The sequence below is a fragment of the Coregonus clupeaformis genome, chromosome 31 (assembly GCF_020615455.1).
Source record: "Coregonus clupeaformis isolate EN_2021a chromosome 31, ASM2061545v1, whole genome shotgun sequence".
Classification (NCBI taxonomy): Eukaryota; Metazoa; Chordata; class Actinopteri; order Salmoniformes; family Salmonidae; genus Coregonus; species Coregonus clupeaformis.
Genome location: NC_059222.1, coordinates 29,788,691 through 29,809,718, shown reverse-complemented (window position 1 = coordinate 29,809,718; position 21,028 = coordinate 29,788,691). Strand labels below are relative to the sequence as shown.

The window sequence follows — 21,028 nt, the reverse complement described above, 5'->3', positions numbered from 1 at the left end:
GTTTACCCGTAGGTTAGGGATTCCTATTGTGCCAGTTGATGTGCCCTTCCCTATACATGCCCTAGATAGTCGCCCTTTAGGGTCAGATCTGATTAGGGAGGTCACAGCGTCACTCTGGATGAAGACTCAGGAGGGGCATGAGGAAATAATTAGTCTATATCTGATTGATTCTCCTGCGTTTCCAGTGGTGTTGGGGCTTCCCTGGTTAACTTCTCATGACCCCACTATTTCATGGCAACAGAGGGCACTCAAGGGATGGTCAAGTCAGTGCTTGGGGAGGTGTGTAGGTGTTTCCGTAGGGGCAACTATGGTGGAAAGTCCAAACCAGGTTCCCACCATGCACATTCCACCTGAATATGCCGATTTGGCTCTCACCTTCTGTAAAAAGAAGGCGACTCAATTTCCACCCCATCGACAGGGGGATTGTGCGATAAATCTCCAGGTAGGCGCTGCGCTTTCCCGGAGTCACCTGTATCCTCTGTCACAGGAGGAGACGGCGGCTATGGAAACATATGTCACCGAATCTCTGAGACAAGGATACATTCGGCCTTCCACTTCCCCTGTGTCATCGAGTTAATTTTTTGTGAAGAAGAAGGATGGTGGCTTACGCCCGTGCATTGACTACCGTGGTCTAAATCAGATCACTGTAAATACAGCTATCCATTACCTCTGATTGCGAGCATGACGGAGTCATTGCACGGGGCGCGCTTCTTCACGAAATTGGATCTCAGGAGCGCGTACAACCTGGTGCGTATCCAGGAGGGAGATGAGTGGAAGACTGCATTTAGTATCACCTTGGGGCACTATGAGTACCTCGTCATGCCATACGGTTTGATGAATGCTCCTTCAGTCTTCCAATCTTTTGTTGATGAGATTTTCAGGGACCTGCATGGACAGGGTGCAGTGGTGTATATTGATGACATTCTCATATACTCCGCTACACGAGCCGAGCATGTGTCCCTGGTGCGTCGGGTGCTTGGTCGACTGTTGGAGCATGACCTGTATGTGAAGGCGGAAAAATTTCTGTTCTTCCAAGAATCCATCTCCTTCCTAGGACACCGCCTGTCCGCGTCAGGTGTGGAGATTGACCGCATTTCAGCCGTTCGTAATTGGCCGACTCCAACCACGGTGAAGGAGGTGCAGCGATTCTTGGGTTTTGCCAATTACTACCGGAGGTTTATCCGGGGCTTTGGTCAGGTAGCAGCTCCCATTACCTCCTTGCTAAAGGGAGGACCGGTGCGTCTGCAGTGGTCAGCGGAGGCGGACAGGGCTTTTGGGCATCTGAAGGACCTGTTTACTTCGGCTCCGGTGCTGGCTCATCCGGATCCTTCCTTGGCATTCCAGGTTGAGGTGGACGCGTCCGAGGCTGGGATTGGAGCTGTACTGTCTCAGCGCTCGGGTACGCCACCAAAACTCTGCGCCTGTGCTTTCTTTTCTAAGAAGCTCAGTCCGGCGGAGCGCAACTATGATGTGGGGGACCGGGAGCTGTTAGCTGTGGTTAAAGCTCTGAAAGTGTGGAGGCATTGGCTTGAGGGAGCTAAACACCCTTTTCTCATTTTGACTGACCATCGTAATCTGGAGTACATCCGGGCGGCGAGGAGGCTGAACTCTTGTCAGGCAAGGTGGGCCAAGTTCTTCACTCGTTTTGTGTTTACTCTCACTTACAGACCAGGTTCCCAGAACGCTAAGGCAGACGCCCTGTCCCGACTGTATGACACAGAGGAGAGGTCCATTGAGCCCACTCCCATACTTCCGGCGTCGTGTCTGATGGCACCGGTGGTGTGGGAGGTTGACGCAGACATCGAGCAGGCGTTACGTACCGAGGCCACTCCTCCCCAGTGTCCAGAAGGTCGGATGTACGTGCCGCTCGAGGTTCGTGATCTATTGGGCTCACATGTCACCCTCCTCTGGTCATCCTGGCATCGGTCGGACAGTGCACTGTCTTAGTGGGAAGTACTGGTGGCCCACTTTAGCCAAGGACGTGAGGGTTTATGTTTCCTCCTGCTCGGTGTGCGCCCAGTGTAAGGCACCTAGACACCTGCCCAGAGGGAAATTACAACCCCTACCCGTTCCACAACGGCCGTGGTCCCACCTATCGGTGGATTTTGTGACGGACCTTCCCCCCTCACAAGGGAACACCACGATCCTGGTCGTTGTGGATCGGTTTTCTAAGTCCTGCCGTCTCATTCCTATGCCAGATAGAGCATGGCATTTGCAACGCCAGGGTTGTGGGTTCGATTCCAGTATAAAAAATATAAAAATGTATGCACTCACTAACTGTAAGTCGCTCTGGATAAGAGCGTCTGCTAAATGACTAAAATGTAAATGGCTGTCAATCCTTTGGTCCTTAAATGAAACTGGTATACTTTGTTATTTATCACAGTTTTCTTTAACCAATTATGTTCTTTAATGCAAGACCGACAGACAAGTTCCTTACATTTTCCCCCTTCCACTTTCCTCTTCCATTTTTGCGGTAATGCTGCAATTATTTGGTTGTAATTTTGGGTAGAGCAGACATTTCCATATGTTTTTGTTAGCTGCATGTGCAACAACTCCACCAGTCCTACCGATGATATCATTTACGAAAATTATACTTTTTTTAAACAAAGGGAAAAAGGCCATTCTTGAACATTGGGTGAGACAATCTTACTAATTTGCAAGAGAACCAGTTCGGATTTAAGTAAAACTTTTGTATGACTAAAGCTTTTAGTGATAGGTCAAATGCTTTAATATTTAATAATTTCTGTCCTCCGAATTCATATTCATTATATAAATAGGCCCGTTTAATTTTGTCTGGCTTGCCGTTCCAAATAAAATGGAATATTTTTTTCTCATATAATTTAAAAAAACTGTTCGCTAGGCGTAGGCAAGACCATAAGCAAATAGGTAAACTGGGATAATACTAAAGAGTTAATCAAGGTGATATTTCCACAAAAGTAGAGATGTACCAGTACAGAGGGATAAATCAAAAAGTGATATATGGTTCAGCAAGATTGGATTTTTAGCGTTTATAGCAAAGGTTATTAATTGTACTGCAGGGATGGAACGCAAATCAAAGAAAATTGAGGTGGTGGTGGCAGCTGCAGAGAGATATTTGGGTGTGCGAGACTTGACAGCAGAAGAGTTACAGGGAGTGTTAAGTGGTTATGTCCCATCAATTCAGGTTGATCGCATGAGGTAGGAGTGAGTGTATTTAAACAGTGGAGAAGGGTGGGGTTAATTATTAGTTGTAGTGTTGAAGGTGTGTGTGTAGTATTAGATGGTAGGATATTTATTTGCTTTGGTTTAATTTATTTTTCAAGGAAAGATAAGGGAGTTGAACTCCAGTCTAGTAGGTGGCGGTAATGCAACAAATTGGATGCCAACCGCCGTTAAACCTCATTGAAGAAGAATATTTCCACACATTTTTCCACAATCCTCTAACGTTGTTTGCGGATCGCCATAATGCCATAGTAGAAGAAGAAGAAATACATGACCCGGAAGTACTACATAATTCTTGCTGGCTTCAGAGCGGCGATAACAACCATGTCGAGCAACGAGGTTTTTCAGACACAATTATCTACTATTATGGATATATTCGTTGAATCAGCAGTAAGGGAGGTGTCGAGACTCCTAGACGAGTGCTTTGTTGCTGTTATGGAAAATGAAGAAAATAGTTTGCTAAAGAGAGAAATGACACGCGTGAATAAAACCAACACGGTGAGTGCATAAATTAACTGTCATTTATTCAAAGCTTCACTTCAGGCAGTGACAATGAGGCAGTGAGTGTGTTTTTAATTTTCAGTAACGGTATCAGGAAGTTCAATTATTCTTAATCTTTCAGAGAAAGTTTGCATCATTCATGGAGGTGTTGAGTAAAACCTCGGTGGAGAAAATAGCACTGCTCACGTACGTGGTCGAATCAGAAGTGAGAGCGGTGGAGAAGACTGCTGAAAACAGGCCTGTCCGTCGGGCAGGAGGAAGGACGGAAGAAAAACCACGAAGGGGTGAGTATGTAACGTCTTTTGCTAATGTTGGTAATGTTCCTAGACTAGTACAATAGAAGGAGCACACAGTGACCGTTGAATCAGAACATTTCCGTTTCCTGTGTAAGGTCAATATGTGCAACATCAATATTATAGCGATCCTCACTATAGGATCGATCGATATAGAGCCACGGATTGCTGATGCTATGTAAAGGCTATTAAGGGTTTGAAGCCACTGGTCGGCCATATTGGCACTTCCCATTAGGAGCAGTCCTCCATAGGAATGAATGGAATTCTACAGTATTTGAATTAAATGTTTTAAGGACAAAATTACATGTGTTTTTTTGTTGTTGTAGTGGGGACAGTAACAATAGTAATTTCAAAAATATATACTTTAAGGAAAATGTTTTAATATATTTTTCTGTTTTATTTGTATGTTTAGCACATTAGTCCTGAGCGATCTTACCAAAATTTCGTTTTTTTCACTCCAGTGTTTAAACAACTAATTGACCAACATTTGTTAAATTATTTCATTTCCTTTTAGTTCATTTTTTCCTCTTCTGTGAGCTCAATGCTCACATAGCACAGTTTCTCTAGAGATAAATCAGATCCAGCCTGAACTGTGAGGTGTAGTAGGGAGTTGTAGTTTCCAATAGGGCAATACGCTACATAGTTTAGCACATAAGACGTGGTAATTAACTACAATGACCATAATCCATTGCGCATCTACTTGTCCAGTCTGTTTCTTTTACGACTGCTACGGAAGAGAGAAGAATGCGCGATCGTGAGGTGACTATTACAGACTACAAAGGGAAGCACAGCCGCGAGCTGCCCAGTGACGCGAGGCTACCAGACAAGCTAAATTACTTCAATGCTTGCTTCGAGGCAAGTAACACTGAAACATGCATGAGAGCATCAGCTGTTCTGGATGACTGTGTGATCACGCTCTCCGTAGTCGATGTGAGTAAGACCTTTAAACAGGTCAACATTCACAAGGCCGCAGGGCCAGACAGATTACCAGGACGTGTACTCCGAGCATGCGCTGACCAACTGGCAAGTGTCTTCACTGACATTTTCAACCTCTCCCTGTCTGAGTCTGTAATACCAACATGTTTCAAGCAGACCACCATAGTCCCTGTGCCCAAGAACACTAAGGTAACCTGCCTAAATGACTACCGACCCGTAGCACTCACATCTGTAGCCATGAAGTGCTTTGAAAGGCTGGTCATGGCTCACATCAACACCATTATCCCAGAAACCCTAGACCCACTCAATTTGCATACCGCCCCAACAGATCCACAGAATATGCAATCTCTATTGCGCTCCACACTGCCCTTTCACACCTGGACAACAGGAACACCTATGTGAGAATACTATTAATTGACTACAGCTCAGCGTTCAACACCATAGTACCCTCAAAGCTCATCACTGTGGTCCTCTGTAGCTCAGCTGGTAGAGCACGGCGCTTGTAACGCCAAGGTAGTGGGTTCAATCCCCGGGACCACCCATACACAAAAATGTATGCACGCATGACTGTAAGTTGCTTTGGATAAAAGCGTCTGCTAAATGGCTTATTATTATTATTATTATTATTATTATATTATTATTACTAAGCTAAGGACCCTGGGACTAAACACATCCCTCTGCAACTGGATCCTGGACTTCCTGACGGGCCGCCCCCAGGTGGTAAGAGTAGGTAACAACACATCCGCCATGCTGATCCTCAACACGGAGGCCCCTCAAGGGTGCGTGCTCAGTCCCCTCCTGTACTCCCTGTTCACTCATGACTGCATGGCCAGGCACGACTCCAATATCATCATTAAGTTTTTCCGATGACACAACAGTGGTAGGCCTGATCACCGACAACGACGAGACAGCCTATAGGGAGGAGGTCAGAGACCTGGCCGTGTGGTGCCAGGACAACAACCTCTTCGTCAATGTGATCAAGACAAAGGATTTGATTGTGGACTACAGGAAAAAGAAGAGGACTGAGCACGTCACCATTCTCATCGATGGGGCTGTAGTGGAGCAGGTTGAGAGCTTCAAGTTCCTTGGTGTCCACATCACACACAAGTCTAGGTCCAAGAGGCTTAACAGCTTCTACCCCCAAGCCATAAGACTCATGAACATCTAATCAAATGGCTACCCAGACTATTTGCATAGCCCCCCCGTCCGTCCGTCCGTCCGTCCGTCTTTTACGCTGCTGCTACTGTCTGTTTATTATCTATGCATAGTCACTTTAATAACTCTACCTACATGTACATATTAGAATAACAGACTGGATGCTTTAAAAGTAGGGTGGTGCTTGAAATAATTGTTCTTCCTCTGGTAACCATGGTTACCTGCAAGGAAGCGTGCCGTCATCATTGCTTTGCACAAAAAGGGCTTCACAGGCAAGGATATTGCTGCTAGTAAGATTGCACCTACATCAACCATTTATTGGATCATCAAGAACTTCAAGGAGAGAGGTTCAGTTGTTGTGAAGAAGGCTTCAGGTCGCCCAAGAAAGTCCAGCAAGCGCCAGGACCGTCTCCTAAAGTTGATTCAGCTGCGGGATCGAGGCACCACCAGTGCAGAGCTTACTCAGGAATGGCAGCAGGCAGGTGTGATTGCATCTGCACGCACAGTGAAGCGAAGACTTTTGGAGGATGGCCTGGTGTCAAGAAGGGCAGCGAGGAAGCCACTTCTCTCCAGGAAAAACATCAGGGACAGACTGATATTCTGCTAAAGGTACAGGGATTGGACTGCTGAGGACTGGGGTAAAGTCATTTTCTCTGATGAATCCCCTTTCCGATTGTTTGGGGCATCCGGAAAAAAGCTTGTCCGGAGAAGACAAGGTGAGCGCTACCATCAGTCCTGTGTCATGCCAACAGTAAAGCATCTTGCCATGAGGCAAAAGTGATAACTAAGTGGCTCGGGGAACAAAACATCGACATTTTGGGTCCATGGCCAGGAAACTCCCCAGACCTTAATCCCATGAGAACTTGTGGTCAATCCTCAAGAGGCGGGTGGACAACCAAAAACCCACAAATTCTGACAAACTCCAAGCATTGATTATGCAAGAATAGGCTGCCACCAGTCAGGATGTGGCCCAGAAGTTAATTGACAGCATGCCAGGGCGGATTGCAGAGGTCTTGAAAAAGAAGTGTCAACACTGCAAATATTGACTCTTTGCATAAACTTAATGTAATTGTCAATAAAAGCCTTTGACACTTATGGAATGCTTGTAATTATACTTCAGTATACCATAGTAACATCTGACAACAATATCTAAAAACACTGAAGCAGCAAACTTTGTGAAGACCAATACTTGTGTCATTCTCAACTTTTGACCACGACTGTATGTATGCTTCCACTATAATATGGTAAAGTTGGCCCTCTAACAAATAAATAATACCAAGGACATCCAAAATCCATCGGATGAACAGTTTTTAATGAAGAAAAAGAATTGTGCACAAAATTATCTAGTCATAGTTAGTTTCATATATTTAATTTAGCTAAAGTTAGCAGATTGGCTTGATAGCGGCATTGACGTAGTAGTTGGTTGTAGGGATGGGCATGAGTAATCGAGTACTTGAACTGAGGTCAAAACTATCTTTAACCAGAGATTTAAAAAAATAAATAGAATAATGTAAAACTATTTGGTCAAAAATGTGTCTTGAAGACGACGTTCATTTGCTTTGACTCTAGTGTTCCATTTGTACATGTGCATCTGTGGTACACAACAAAAAATAAACCAAGCCAAGCGTCACACAGTTCTGCTCCCTAAATTCCCTTTTCCCTCCGTGTCTCTCTCTCACTAAATTCCATTCCTACTGCTCCCTCTACACACGCATGCTATGTGCACATAAATAAATGCCTATAAAAACGTATCTAACTGATGGGACGCACAAGCTACAGTACATTCCTTGCCAAATGACGACAGTTTTATCACATTCTAAATGGACTGGTTGACTGAAGTAGGGAAATATGTTCCAACGGTGATCTGCAGTTTTGGAACAATTGTGTTGTTTTCCACTTAGGCTACTTTGCGGTTGTCACTAGTTGCCACAGCCACAAAGTCGAAATTGGCTATATCGTAGAAATTCCTGAAAACAAAAATTAGCTTTTTGGTCTTAATTTAAGGGTAGGGTTAGGCATAAGGTTAACTGTGTGGCTAGGGTTAAGAAGTAACGTTAGTGACGGCCCTACTTTGCGAACTGTTAGTGGCATTTAGAATTGGCTAGCCTAGGCTATAATAATAATATAATAATATGCCATTTAGCAGACGCTTTTATCCAAAGCGACTTACAGTCATGTGTGCATACATTTTTACGTATGGGTGGTCCCGGGGATCGAACCCACTACCCTGGCGTTACAAGCGTCATGCTCTACCAATTGAGCTACAGAGGACCTCTAAAGCTATTTACCCCCCCTAAACATAGACAGGTTCCACAAATATGCAAAAACATTAGTTTGATAAAGACAGAGCGTATTTTCATCAATCATTAAGCCTAGGCCGACTCACCATACAGATGTCCTGGCCATAATTCATCCCCATGCAGTGTTCAATGTAGAATTGTTAATCCATTTAGAAAATCCAAAGGAACAGGCATAATAAACTAAATCAAATGTCTGTATATCAAAAAGAAGGCAGATATTGGTTTGTAACCCTAAAAAATGTCTTTCAACTTGCCAAATTGAGCACCGTTTCAAATGATCACTCTTTGAGAATAACTGTTCCAGATGCGAGATGCGAATCACTTCGCACTATTCTGTTCTATTTTATTCTGTTATATTACATCATGTTTTTTTACTATAAAATAGTTTTCTTGACTGTAGGGCTGTACCCGACAAAAAAAAGAATCTTGGTCGACCAAAAGTTGTCTTGTTCTTTCGAACCAATCGATTGGTCAACATTAAAAAAAAAAAAATCCACATAGCCTATAGACACACCCTATGTGTTTTAATAAAATCAACTATATGCATTGAGCTTGTCTGATGCTTTAAGCGCACTGTTTGATGAAATGAGACACAAATGACTCGAGATAACCAGAAGAAGAAAAACTTAACCTGACATGACCATCCTCCTCCCGCTCCTGCTGGCTTTCGCAGTTACTGCCATTACTCTCCTGAAGTTGCCGGTAATAGGCTACACGAGGAGTTGGCAACCTTTCTCATGTGGAATACCAATTTATCTTACCATTTCTACCGATCTGAGTGCGAGATATGGTTTTCATATGCATATTTTCGTGGAACAGTTTCATTTAATTTATAATAACGTCTTCGTATCTCAAAATCATTGTCATGTGGTTAATCAAAATTCTATCTAAATGAAAATGATACAAACCTAAAAAGTAACTTATATCGCCAACTATGTAAAAATAGCCTACATAAAGCCAACAAATAAAAACATTGCAGCCTGTAGGTAGAAAATATCCCAATAAAAAATAATAATACATATCCTATGAATCACATTGGCTACTCATGGCCTGTCTGCACCGAACTTGAAACATTGTATCAACTATTAACTTGGGTCGGCCCGAAGTTCGCAACATTGTATAAAATATTCTGGGCCCTCAGTTTCCTGAGCTTAGGACAGACACTGCTGTAGGCTATTTTCGCTAAGGGATAAGAAGTAATCAGGCAACCCTATTTTATGACGTTTCCACTGGATCAGAGCATGACATTTTTCCCTTTCAAGCTTAGTGGTTATCGAAAGGGAAAGAGCTGGAAAGATGTTTAAAATACATTGAGGAACTGTTGTCATTCTCTTTGTTTGCTTGCTGTTTGAGGTGAAGAAAACATTACTTTGAGAAGCTACACAGCTCATTAGTGGTGGTGCGTTAAGCCAATCAGAAATACTATCAGATCCCCAAATGGGCACATTTATATGCCTACATTTATATGCCTACATTTGCGCGCAGGCCAGGTAGCCTATAGGCCTACTTCTATGCGTAATCAAGTGCGCGTCCTTACTCAACATTGACAGGAGAGCTCCAAACAAAAGACGATGACTAAAATGACTAAATTGACAAAACTCGTAAAAGGAATGAAATAAACAAACAACGTGTCCACTCCAACAATGAGAATGGTAAAACACTGGAATAATATGTTGAAGGCATTAACAGAAATTACCGTAACCAAACAAACATTGTAGATGAGAAATTATAGGAATTAATGGTAAATGTACTACTGGTGATGGATGTAATGGGGAATTAAGACACTAACAGTCAAATGCAAACAATTCACACAATGAAGTTATGAAACAATGAATGTGCACAAATTGGCAGGAGAGCGCATTCTGGAGAGAGACGTGCATTTTAGCACACTCTTCTTCTTGGACTGTGCCATCCCTGTGGCCTCCGCATTGGATTATTTCACTGAGATGGGTGTGACATAAAATATAAATACATACATACATACAGTGCATTCGGAAAGTATTCAGACCCCTTGACTTTTGCCACATTTTGTTACATTACAGCCTTATTCTAAAATTAAATAGTTTTTTCCCTCATCAATCTACACACTATCCCATAATGACAAAGCAAAAACAGTTTATTTAGAACTCTTACTCAGTATTTTGTTGAAGCACCTTTGGCAGAGATTACAGCCTTCAGTCTATAGTTTCTCACATTCTTCTCTGCAGATCCTCTCAAGCTCTGTCAAGTTGGATGGGGAGCGTCGCTGCACAGCTATTTTCAGGTCTCTCCAGAGATGTTCGATTGGATTCCGGGCTCTGGCTGGGCCACTCAAGGACATTCAGAGACTTGTCCCGAAGTCACTCCTGCGTTGTCTTGGCTGTGTGCTTAGGGTCGTTGTCCTGTTGGAAGGTGAACCTTCGCCCCAGTCTGAGGTCCTGAGCGCTCTGCAGCAGGTTTTCATCAAGGATTTCTTTGTACTTTGCTCCATTCATCTTTCCCTCGATCCTGACTAGTCTCACAGTCCCTGCTGCTGAAAAACATCCCCACAGCATGATGCTGCCACCACCATGCTTCACTGTAGGGATTGTGCCAGGTTTCCTCCAGATGTGATGCTTGGCATTCAGGCCAAATAGTTAAATCTTGGTTTCATCAGACCAGAGAATCTCGTTACTCATGGTCTGAGAGTCCTTTAGGTACCTTTTGGCAAACTCCAAGCGGGCTGTCATGTGGCTTTTACTGAGGAGTGGCTTCCGTCTGGCCACCCGCGATTGCTCCGTTTGGCCAGGCGGCCAGCTCTAGGAAGAGTCTTGGTGTTCCAAACTGCTTCCATTTAAGAATGGAGGCCACTGTGTTCTTGGGGACCTTCAATGCTGCAGATATTTTTTGGTACCCTTCCCCAGATCTGTGCCTCGACACAGTCCTGTCTCGGAGCTCTACGGACAATTCCTTCGACCTCATGGCTTGGTTTTTGCTCTGACATGCACTGTGAACTGTGGGACCTTATTTAGACAGGTGTGTGCCTTTCCACATCATGTCCAATCAATTGAATTTACCACAGGTTGACTCCAATCAGGTTGTAGAAACATCTCAAGGATGATCAATGGAAACAGGATGCACCTGAGCTCAATTTCGAGGCTCATAGCAAATGGTCTGAATACTTATGTAAATAAGGCATTTCTGTTTTTAATTTCTAAAAACCTGTTTTCGCTTTGCCATTATGGGGTATTGTGTGTAGATTGAGGAAAAAAATAATTTCATCCATTTAGAAAAAGGCTGTAACGTAACAATGTGGAAAAAGTGAAGGGGTCTGAATACTTTCCGAATGCACTGCATATTTATTTATTTACTACTGCTCGACTAAAATAAAATCTTGGTCAACCAAACAATCGACCAGTCGACTAATTGGGGTCAGCCCTACTTGACTCTGATAAGGGCTCGGGAAATAAGAGCGTCTTGTCTACTAAATTAACAAAACGAGGCTATGCCATTGCACAACCATGGGCTTCTACAAGCAATCGCCACACTGCTGAGGTTGCTACCTTTTTGAAGATTGTGTTCCACGATATAATGTAACCAGTTGATATTACAGTTTCAATAAATTAATCTTAAATGGTACTTGTTTTTTTATTGAGTGAATGTATTAGGATTCGTTATCTGTAATGGCTATGATGAATTAGGCATTGTTGCTCACTGTTGGCATATAGAAAAATGCATGCCCAAAAAATTAATGTTCTGAAAATGTTCTTTTTTTCGAGTATGTGAAAGAAAGAAACATTTAGTACTCGAACAGTCAAATGCCCATCCCTGGTTGGCTAGCAAGCAAAACTCTGCAGCACTCCACCAATCAGGCCTTTATGGTAGAGTGGCCAGACGGAAGCCACTCCTCAGTAAAAGGCACATGACATCCCGCTTGGAGTTTACCAAAAGGCACCTAAAGGACTCTGACCATAAGAAACAAGATTCTCTGGTCTGATTAAACCAAGATGGAACTATTTTGCCTGAATGCCAAGCGTCATGTCTGGAGGAAACCTGGCAACATCCTTACAGTGAAGCATGGTGGTGGTAGCATCATGCTGTGGGGATGTTTTTAAGTGGCAGGGACTGGGAGACTAGTCAGGATCGAGGGAAAGATGAACGGAGCAAAGTACAGAGATCCTTGATGAAAACCTGCTCGAGCACTCAGGACCTCATACTGGCCCAGCCAGAGCCCGGACTTCAACCCGATCAAACATCTCTGGAGAGACCTGAAAAGAGCTGTGCAGCGACGCTCCCCATCCAACCTGACAGAGCTTGAGAGGATCTGCAGAAAAGATTGGGAGAAACTCCCCAAATACAGGTGTGCCAAGCTTGTAGCGTCATACCCAAGAAGACTCTAGGCTGTAATCGCTGCCAAGGGTGCTTCAACAAAGTTCTGAGTAAAGGGTCTGAATATTCATGTAAATGTGATATTTCCATTTTTAATTTTTTAATACATTTGCAAAAATGTCTAAAAGCCTGTTTTTGCTTTGTCATTATGGGGTATTATTGATTTGATGAGGGGAGAACAATTATTTAATACATTTTAAGAATAAGGCAGTAACGTAAGAAAATTGAAAAAGTCAAGGGGTCTGAATACTTTCCGAATGCACTGTAAGTATTCACACCCTTTTGCTATGACACTCCAAATTGAGCTCTGGTGTATCCAATTTCCTTTGATTATCCTTGAGTTGTCACTACAACTTGATTGGAGTCCACCTGTGGCCAATTCAGATGTTTGGACATGATTTAGAAAGAAACACAACTGTCTATGTAAGGGCCCACCGTTGACAGTGGATGTCAGACTAGAAACTATACTATGAAGCCCAAGGAACTGTCTGTATATCTCTGAGATAGAATTGTGATGAGGCATACAGTATATCTGGGGAAGGGTATAAAACAATTTCTAGAGTGTTGAAAGTTTCCAAGAGCACAGTGGTTTCAATCATTGGAAAATGGAAAAAATATGGAACTACCCAGACTCTGCCTAGAGCTGGCTCTCTGACCAAACTGAGCCACCAGGCAAGAAGGATCTTAGTCAGGGAGGTGACCAAGAACCCAATGACCACTCTGACAGAACTACTGAGTTCCTTGGCTGTCTCTACAGCACCTCACCAATCTGGCATTATGGGAAATTGACCAGACGGAAGCCACTCCTGAGGATAAAGGCACTTGACTGCACGACTGGAGTTTGCAAAAAGGCACGTGAAAGACTCTCGGAGCATAAGGCAAACGATTCTGTGGTGTGATGAGACAAAAATGTAACCCTTTGGCCTGAATGCAAAGTGCTATGTCTGGAGAAAAGCAGGCACAGCTCACCTGTCTAACACCATCCCTACCGTGAAGCATTGTGGTGGCAGCATCATGCTATGGGGACGCTTTTCAGCGGCAAGGACTGGGAGACTGGTAAGGATAGCGGGAACAATGAATGGAGCCAAATACATTAGATTAGAACCTGCTTCAGAGTGCAAACGACCGTACGTTCCAACAGGACAATGACCTCAAGCATACTGCCAAAGCAACGCTGGAATGGCTTCAGAACAAGAATGTGAAAGTCCTTGACATACCCAAGACAACTCAAATCTGTAATCGCCGCCAAAGGTGCTTCTACAATGTATTGACTCGGATGTAAATACTTATGTAAATGAGAATTCTGTTATCACTGTCATTATGTGGTATTGTGTGTAGATTAGTGAGAAATAAAATATATTTAATCCATTTTGAATTCAGGCTGTAACACAACAAAATGTGGAATAAGTCGAGGGGTATTTTCTGAAGGCACTGGTGTATTAGAAGCAATTATTGGTACCATGATTTTATTTTAAAAAAGTATTTATTTACACAGATTGACTACAAATATTTGCTATTTTTCCATTCACTAAAATGGGGGGGGATCCTGTTTTCTGCTAACAATCTCTGCAGTACCGTGGTCGTCCTTAAACTTCCGTGACTTCAATGAGAAGGGGGCAGTCGTTCTCCCCTGGTATTTACATATACTAGCGTTGCGTCCTATTGTATTATGTTGCACAAAAACAGTCCACAGGAAGCCAGAAGTTAGGATAGCGGATGTAAGGCCAACGGAACGCACAGCCCGGACTAGCTACAGATTTGTAACAGGCTAATGTAATTTTCCATTACTCGTTACAGTGTAGGTCATTATAACGGGGGAATTTGAGACGATATCTAAAGCAACAAGTTATTAAAGACTTTTAAAACGTAGGTCTGTTGTCCTCCACAAGTTATTCTTCTTTTTTTTTTGTCCTCATGGCGCACGTGGAGGTCTTTTATTTTGAAGTCAGGAAAGCAGAGAGGAAGTGGGTCTACAAAAGACCCACATTTGGAAAGTCTATTTAATAATATAATCCTTTTAGATATTTTGTCTAAAAATCCCCTAGTCATAATGACCAACAGTCCTGCCCATCGGCACAGTAAGTTGAAATTGAATTTTATTTAACTTCTGGCTTCCTGTGGTCTGTTTTTGTGCTACCCAATACAATAGGAAGCAACGCTAGTGTATGCAAATACACCTGCGTTGATGAAAGCAGCTAAGTTAACCTTAGGGTGTTTGGCTTTCACACCAGCGACCTGGGTTTGCTTCTCTGCCCCGCTGTTCGCTTCATTGGTGTCAGAAGTGGGATGGCGGATGTAAGACCATCGGAACGCACGGCCCGGACTAGCTACAGATTTATAACAGGCTAATGTCATTTTCCATTACCCGTTACAGGATAGTACTGTTTAGCGTAGCACAGAGAGTTTACGACCAACCTTAACTTGGCTATACTATCTTTAGTTATTGATTCGGCCAAACACTTATCTTCTAATATGTCCGTGTCCATTTGCAGGTGGTACGTTTGAATTTAGAAAATGCGCTGTTATTAAAATAAATACATTTTTATTGTGTATTTCAAATCTTCTGTCATTGATCGAGACAGGTGTCATCGTTACATGCGGCACTTCGGGGTGGACCCACCGGTCTCAATCAGTGGGCGGATTCGATTATGCTGAGCCGCGGGGCACCGGGCAAAGGCCCGTCACATCATCGGGCGATAGTGAGGAGGGAGGAGCGCCATTCTCAAATCGAACAGTAATCTGTGCCGCTCTGCCATTTTGTCAACAAGGCAGGATTGTGCATTGTCCAGAAACATACCAAATCTATTTTCCTTGAAATAAATGTTTGAATTTTCTAACTGTTTTTCAATGGGAAGTCGGATAAAGCAATCACTTTTGCGATCACTTTTGCATAGGAACACAGAATCCTACTAATTACTACACATGCTTAATTACATCAGTTTTGTTTTGAGCCGACTTTGCCTTTGGCTTTGAATGGGACACCTGGCTCACGCCCGGGAGGCAGCCCTGTTCCAAATTGAATGAAATCAACTTTTTAAGCCGATGCAAAACTCACCCGGGCGAGATTAATCGAACCCGCTCATTGAGAGAAGATTTGAAATGGACAAGATAGCGGCATACACACTGTTGTAAAACTTAATGGATCAAAATGTGTATTTATTTTAATAACGGAGCATTTTCTAAATTCAAACGAACCACCTGCAGCTAGTCACAGACATATTAGAAGAATCCATGTTTGGTTGAATTGAGAACAAAGATGGTATCGCCAAGTTATGGTGGTCGAAAATTCTCTGCTACGCCAAACAGTACCTGTCCTGTAACAGGTTATGGAGAATCACATTAGCCCCTTACAAATCTGTAGCTAGGCCTGGACGTGTCAGGGTGCTGAGTAGTAGAAGCACAGGGACGTGCCTTCCCGTTCGGAGGAGGCAGTGTAGCGATCCTCTCTATGAGCCACGTTACAATTCCCACCAAGTGGGTTAACCCTATTGGCGGGATGCGTAGGGTGTTTGCCTTTCACACCAGCAACCTGGGTTTGCTTCTCTGCCCTGCCGTTCGCTACACAGTGTATGCTACATATTGTTAGGTAGCGCAGCCTATATGATTTAGAGATCTACTATGACTAAGGTGTGGAGTGTTTTTGTGTGTTATTTTGATGATATATTTTCCTTAATTTATGTATGTACTGGTTTCTTCATGTCCACAACAAAATTAACAATGACCATCTCTTTTACAGATGAGGGATCTGAGTCTAATCATCATGATGATCAACCTGACTTTGCCCCCCTGTCCTCAACTGTATCAGATGAGGATTCACTCCCTCAGTTTCATCCACAAGAAGAGGTTACTCTTGGCCCCCAGACCCTATCTGCAACAGACCTAGACAAACGAGACAGGCAGCCCTTCAGTTGTTCTCATTGTGGAAAAGATTTCAAGATGAAATGTTTATTGAATAAACACCTTCGGACCCATTCAAAACCCTATAGCTGCTTGCAGTGTGGGAGATGTTTTAGCTTGAAGAGGAGGCTTGAGGAACACTCCATGACACATTCTGGAGAGACACCCTTCAGTTGTGCCGATTGTGACGCAGTGTTTCGCCAGAAACCTGCTTTGCAGTCACACATGAAGCGTCACAAAACGAAGAAAACGGTCGCATGCACAGTTTGTGAAAAAAAGTTTCTAGGGGAAACAGGACTAGAGAGGCACAAGTGTAGTAGTGATGCACAGAAGACATTCAGCTGCTCTCTTTGCCCGAAGACCTTTAAGTGGAGACGAAGACTGGTTGATCACGAGGCTACGCATTCAGGGGAGAGGAAGTATTGCTGTGAAACCTGCGGCAAACTTTTCTTTACCACTTCAACCTTAGCTGTCCATAAGAGGAGTCATATAGAAAAGGATCATAGCTGTACTTTATGTGGCCAATGTTTCAGCGATGCACCTGCTCTCAGAAAGCATATGGTGGTCACCCATCCTGGAGAAACAAAAGAAAAATATTTTGTCTGCGACGTGTGTGGCAAATGTTTTGGTCGAAAGTGCCATCTCAAAAGCCATATGACTCTACACGGGGCAGAGAAACCTTTTTCTTGTGATGTTTGTGGAAAAAAGTTTAGTCAAGGTGCTAATCTCAGCAGACACAAGAGAACTCACACAGGCCAGAAATTGTATTGCTGTGATGTTTGTGGTAAACGGTTCACCCAGTCCGGAACCCTGAAGATCCATAAAATAAGGCACACTGGTGAAAGGCCTTACAAGTGTGATGTCTGTGAGAAAGCCTTCTTTGAACCTTCCTCCCTCCGGAGTCACAAGAGGCGTCACCTTACACTTCAGGAAAAGCTGCGGTCTGGCCCAAAGCTGCAGTCTGCGCCAATTCAGCCGTCTGGGCCAAAGCCATATGTCTGCAATCACTGCGGTAAAGCCTTCTATGTGAAAGTTTCTCTGGATCAGCATGTGCGCATTCACACAGGAGAGAAACCATTCAAATGTGACATTTGTGGGGAAGGTTTTAGGTATCATCATTCACTTAAAATTCACAAGGTCACTCACACAGGGTTGAAACCATATTACTGTAAAGTTTGCGGGAAAGGTTTTATGTACAATTTCCTTAAAGTTCACATGCGCACTCACACAGGCGAGAAACCATTTGAGTGTGATCAATGTGGTAAGAGGTTCAGCCAGAAAGGTCATCTAAAATCTCACGAGCGTGTGCACACTGGTGTCAAAGCATTTGTGTGCAAAGACTGTGGGAATGCCTATGCCTGTAGACACAATCTGAAAGTCCACAAGTGCAAGTACAACTGGAAACCAGCTCCTGGAAACAGTGCAGAGGATTACTGAAGAAACAGGTCTAAGATGAATGGCACAGGGCCTCTGAATAATATGGCAGTGTGAAAATGTTGGTGCTCAAGAACTTACTAAACTAAAAACATTGAAAACCCCTTGAGGTTATGTTGAAAAAGTGACCTGTGTGACATTGCGCCGTAGGAAAAATAAAATGTTTTACAATTACAGTTAGCTTTGGGCTCTTAAAGTACATTTTAATAAACCTCTATAGTCAAAATTCTCTTCATGAATGTTTATACTTAACGAGTGTTATTGTTTCCCTTTAACCTCAGTTTGCACAGATCTTCCTTTCTTAGCATATCAGAAGATAAAATCACTCAAACTTATGGGTGAACTGGGAGAGCGCGATGGTCCTCTTTTGATGAACTGATACAGAGCCAGGTGATTCACGTGCCAAGAATATAAAAGTGTATGTATCTGCAGCTGGCATTTGGCTTTGGTAACACTTTCTGAACACCCTCTTCTTCATTTTTGTCAGCTCACAAGATCTGCATTTTTCATTGTTTGTTTTAAATACTTATGACCAATGTGGTATGTTTAATGTTCAAACAAATTCCACAAAAATAAATGCCCTTGATAGGACCGCATTAGGTGTCCTATATTATAACATGCTCTTTATTTTACTGTCAATGGTGGGAACATTGCTGCTCGCTTGCTTGTTTTCTATCGGACAATAATACAGAGTGGGACCGGAAACATTCGACAGCGGATAAGAGGCGCTCTGTAATTCCGCCAAGAACAAGCCAATTCATGCTTTATCTGAAAATATGGTCGGAGACGCCGTATGGATGATGTGACGCAATTGCGGTGCCTCTGAAGGCACGCAGAAGCCAAATTGAGCTCTGGACCGCATCGCTGTGCGCCTCGCAAGTTTTGTAACAATGCGGAGGGCTCTGTATAGCTCCGCATTGACATGATTGGTTGGCGGGAGGTCCTGTATAAACACAAACTCACTTCCTTCACAACAGCTCTGCTGCTCGGCGAAGCGCAAAAAGTATGAATGCCCTGACTTCTGCAGAGGCCATATCACCGTAAATGCTGCACGGCCAATGCAGACGTCAGAATGACCATGTAGCGCCTTGATAAGGCCGTGACCTCGGCGATTTCCCTTCAAAATAAAAGTCCCGCAATGACGATGCAAAACGGTTATAAAAATGTTCGAAATTCTATTTTGGTTTATTAAATGCCTTGTTTTTACCTTTATTGTGTGTTCAGTACATTTTTCATATTGGACTTGGGGGGCAGGAATTCTACTCAGGAGCATTTCTACTTTCCAAGTACAGAGTTTACACACAGAGGAGCATTGCTGCTCATTTTGTGGCCCATAAAGAGTGGCCAATCAGCATTTTTCATATTGGTCATGTAAATTGCATCGAACACAATTTCCTGTATATAAGGTTGTCATTGCTATTATTGTGGGAAATCAGCTTAAATCCAAATATTTGCATATTAGATATCAATCAATCAATCAATTTTATTTTATATAGCCCTTCTTACATCAGCTAATATCTCGAAGTGCTGTACAGAAACCCAGCCTAAAACCCCAAACAGCTAGTAATGCAGGTGTAGAAGCACGGTGGCTAGGAAAAACTCCCTAGAAAGGCCAAAACCTAGGAAGAAACCTAGAGAGGAACCAGGCTATGAGGGGTGGCCAGTCCTCTTCTGGCTGTGCCGGGTGGAGATTATAAAAGAACCATGCCAAGATGTTGAAAAATGTTCATAAGTGACAAGCATGGTCAAATAATAATCAGGAATAAATCTCAGTTGGCTTTTCATAGCCGATCATTAAGAGTTGAAAACAGCAGGTCTGGGACAGGTAGGGGTTCCATAACCGCAGGCAGAACAGTTGAAACTGGAATAGCAGCAAGATATAGGTTTTATTTACACGTACGTGTGCATAGGGGATCCCTATGACATGCATTGACTCCTAATGAGCATATATTTTTGGAGGTGGAAAAATATGAGAACACAATAGCTTGAGCTGTAACCAGGATCCATGCGACTGTCATTTCAAAACGTTGGCTTTTATGCAGTGATCCAAACCACTAAATGCAGTCATATGTTGTATGCTACAGGTGGCTATGGTACAGCCTTAGACCAAGGTGATGGAAACCTAGGCTATAATAGGCTTCATAATTCATTTTTGTTTGTAAAGCAAGCAGTTTTTGGCAAGCACACTGTTGGAATTGTTTATTTAAATGTGTAAAAGGCCCAACCTTTCGAACCTTCAATAGGATAATCTAGCTAATTAGACGGGCATGTCTGTTAGCGCTTCATTAAACGTCAAACCATATTTCCATTGTGTCTTAGTTTCCATCTCAATAAAGTCGGTCGTTAAGCAAATCACCTGTTGATGGTCAGAATTTGGCACCATTAAGGCAAGTCAGAAACATGTTCAAGTCTAGTGTGGAAGCAATGTTGTATTTATAATTGGAAACAAACCAAAAGTAGCCAAGCGCTAAAAAGTATTTATGTGAAACGAAACAAACATTTACCAAACCACATCAATTTATTTTTCCACATTTTGTTGTGTTACAGCCTGAATTTAAAATGGATTACGTTTATATTTTTTTGTCACTGGCCTACACACAATACCCCATAATGTCAAAGTTTGATTGTTTTTTTAAAAATCTTTACAAATGAATTAATAATGAAAAATGAAATGTCTTGAGTATTGAAGCCCTTTTGTTATAGCAAGCCTAAATAAGTTCAGGGGTACAAATGTGCTTAACAAGTCACATAATATGTTAGATGGACTCGGTGTGCAATAATAATGTTTAACATGATTTTTGAATGACTACCTCATCTCTGTACCCCACACATACAATTATCTGTAAGGTCCCTCGGTTGAGCAGTGCATTTCAACCACAAAGACCATGGAGTTTTTTCAATGCCTCGCAAAGAAGGGCACCTATTGGTAGATCCCTTTGAGCATGGTGAAGTTATTAATTACAC

General features: G+C 42.9%; 1 protein-coding gene across 1 annotated transcript; it reads left to right on the top strand.

Moving 5' to 3' along the window:
• Positions 1-3,481: 3,481 nt before the first annotated feature.
• Positions 3,482-18,293, top strand: LOC121547434 (gastrula zinc finger protein XlCGF57.1). The gene is made up of 3 exons (XM_041858716.2): positions 3,482-3,699; positions 3,824-3,986; positions 16,470-18,293. The coding sequence occupies exons 1-3, from the start codon at positions 3,526-3,528 to the stop codon at positions 18,065-18,067; spliced, it is 1,935 nt and encodes a 644-aa protein (XP_041714650.2). The 5' UTR covers positions 3,482-3,525; the 3' UTR covers positions 18,068-18,293.
• Positions 18,294-21,028: the final 2,735 nt, after the last annotated feature.

Bases quoted from the DNA above. Each gene is read 5' to 3' on its own strand.
- LOC121547434 (XM_041858716.2), top strand. From the start codon at position 3,526: ATGTCGAGCAACGAGGTTTTTCAGACACAATTATCTACTATTATGGAT. The intron at 3,700-3,823 runs GTGAGTGCATAA...TTAATCTTTCAG, and splicing joins GCGTGAATAAAACCAACACG to AGAAAGTTTGCATCATTCAT. The intron at 3,987-16,469 runs GTGAGTATGTAA...TCTCTTTTACAG, and splicing joins GGAAGAAAAACCACGAAGGG to ATGAGGGATCTGAGTCTAAT.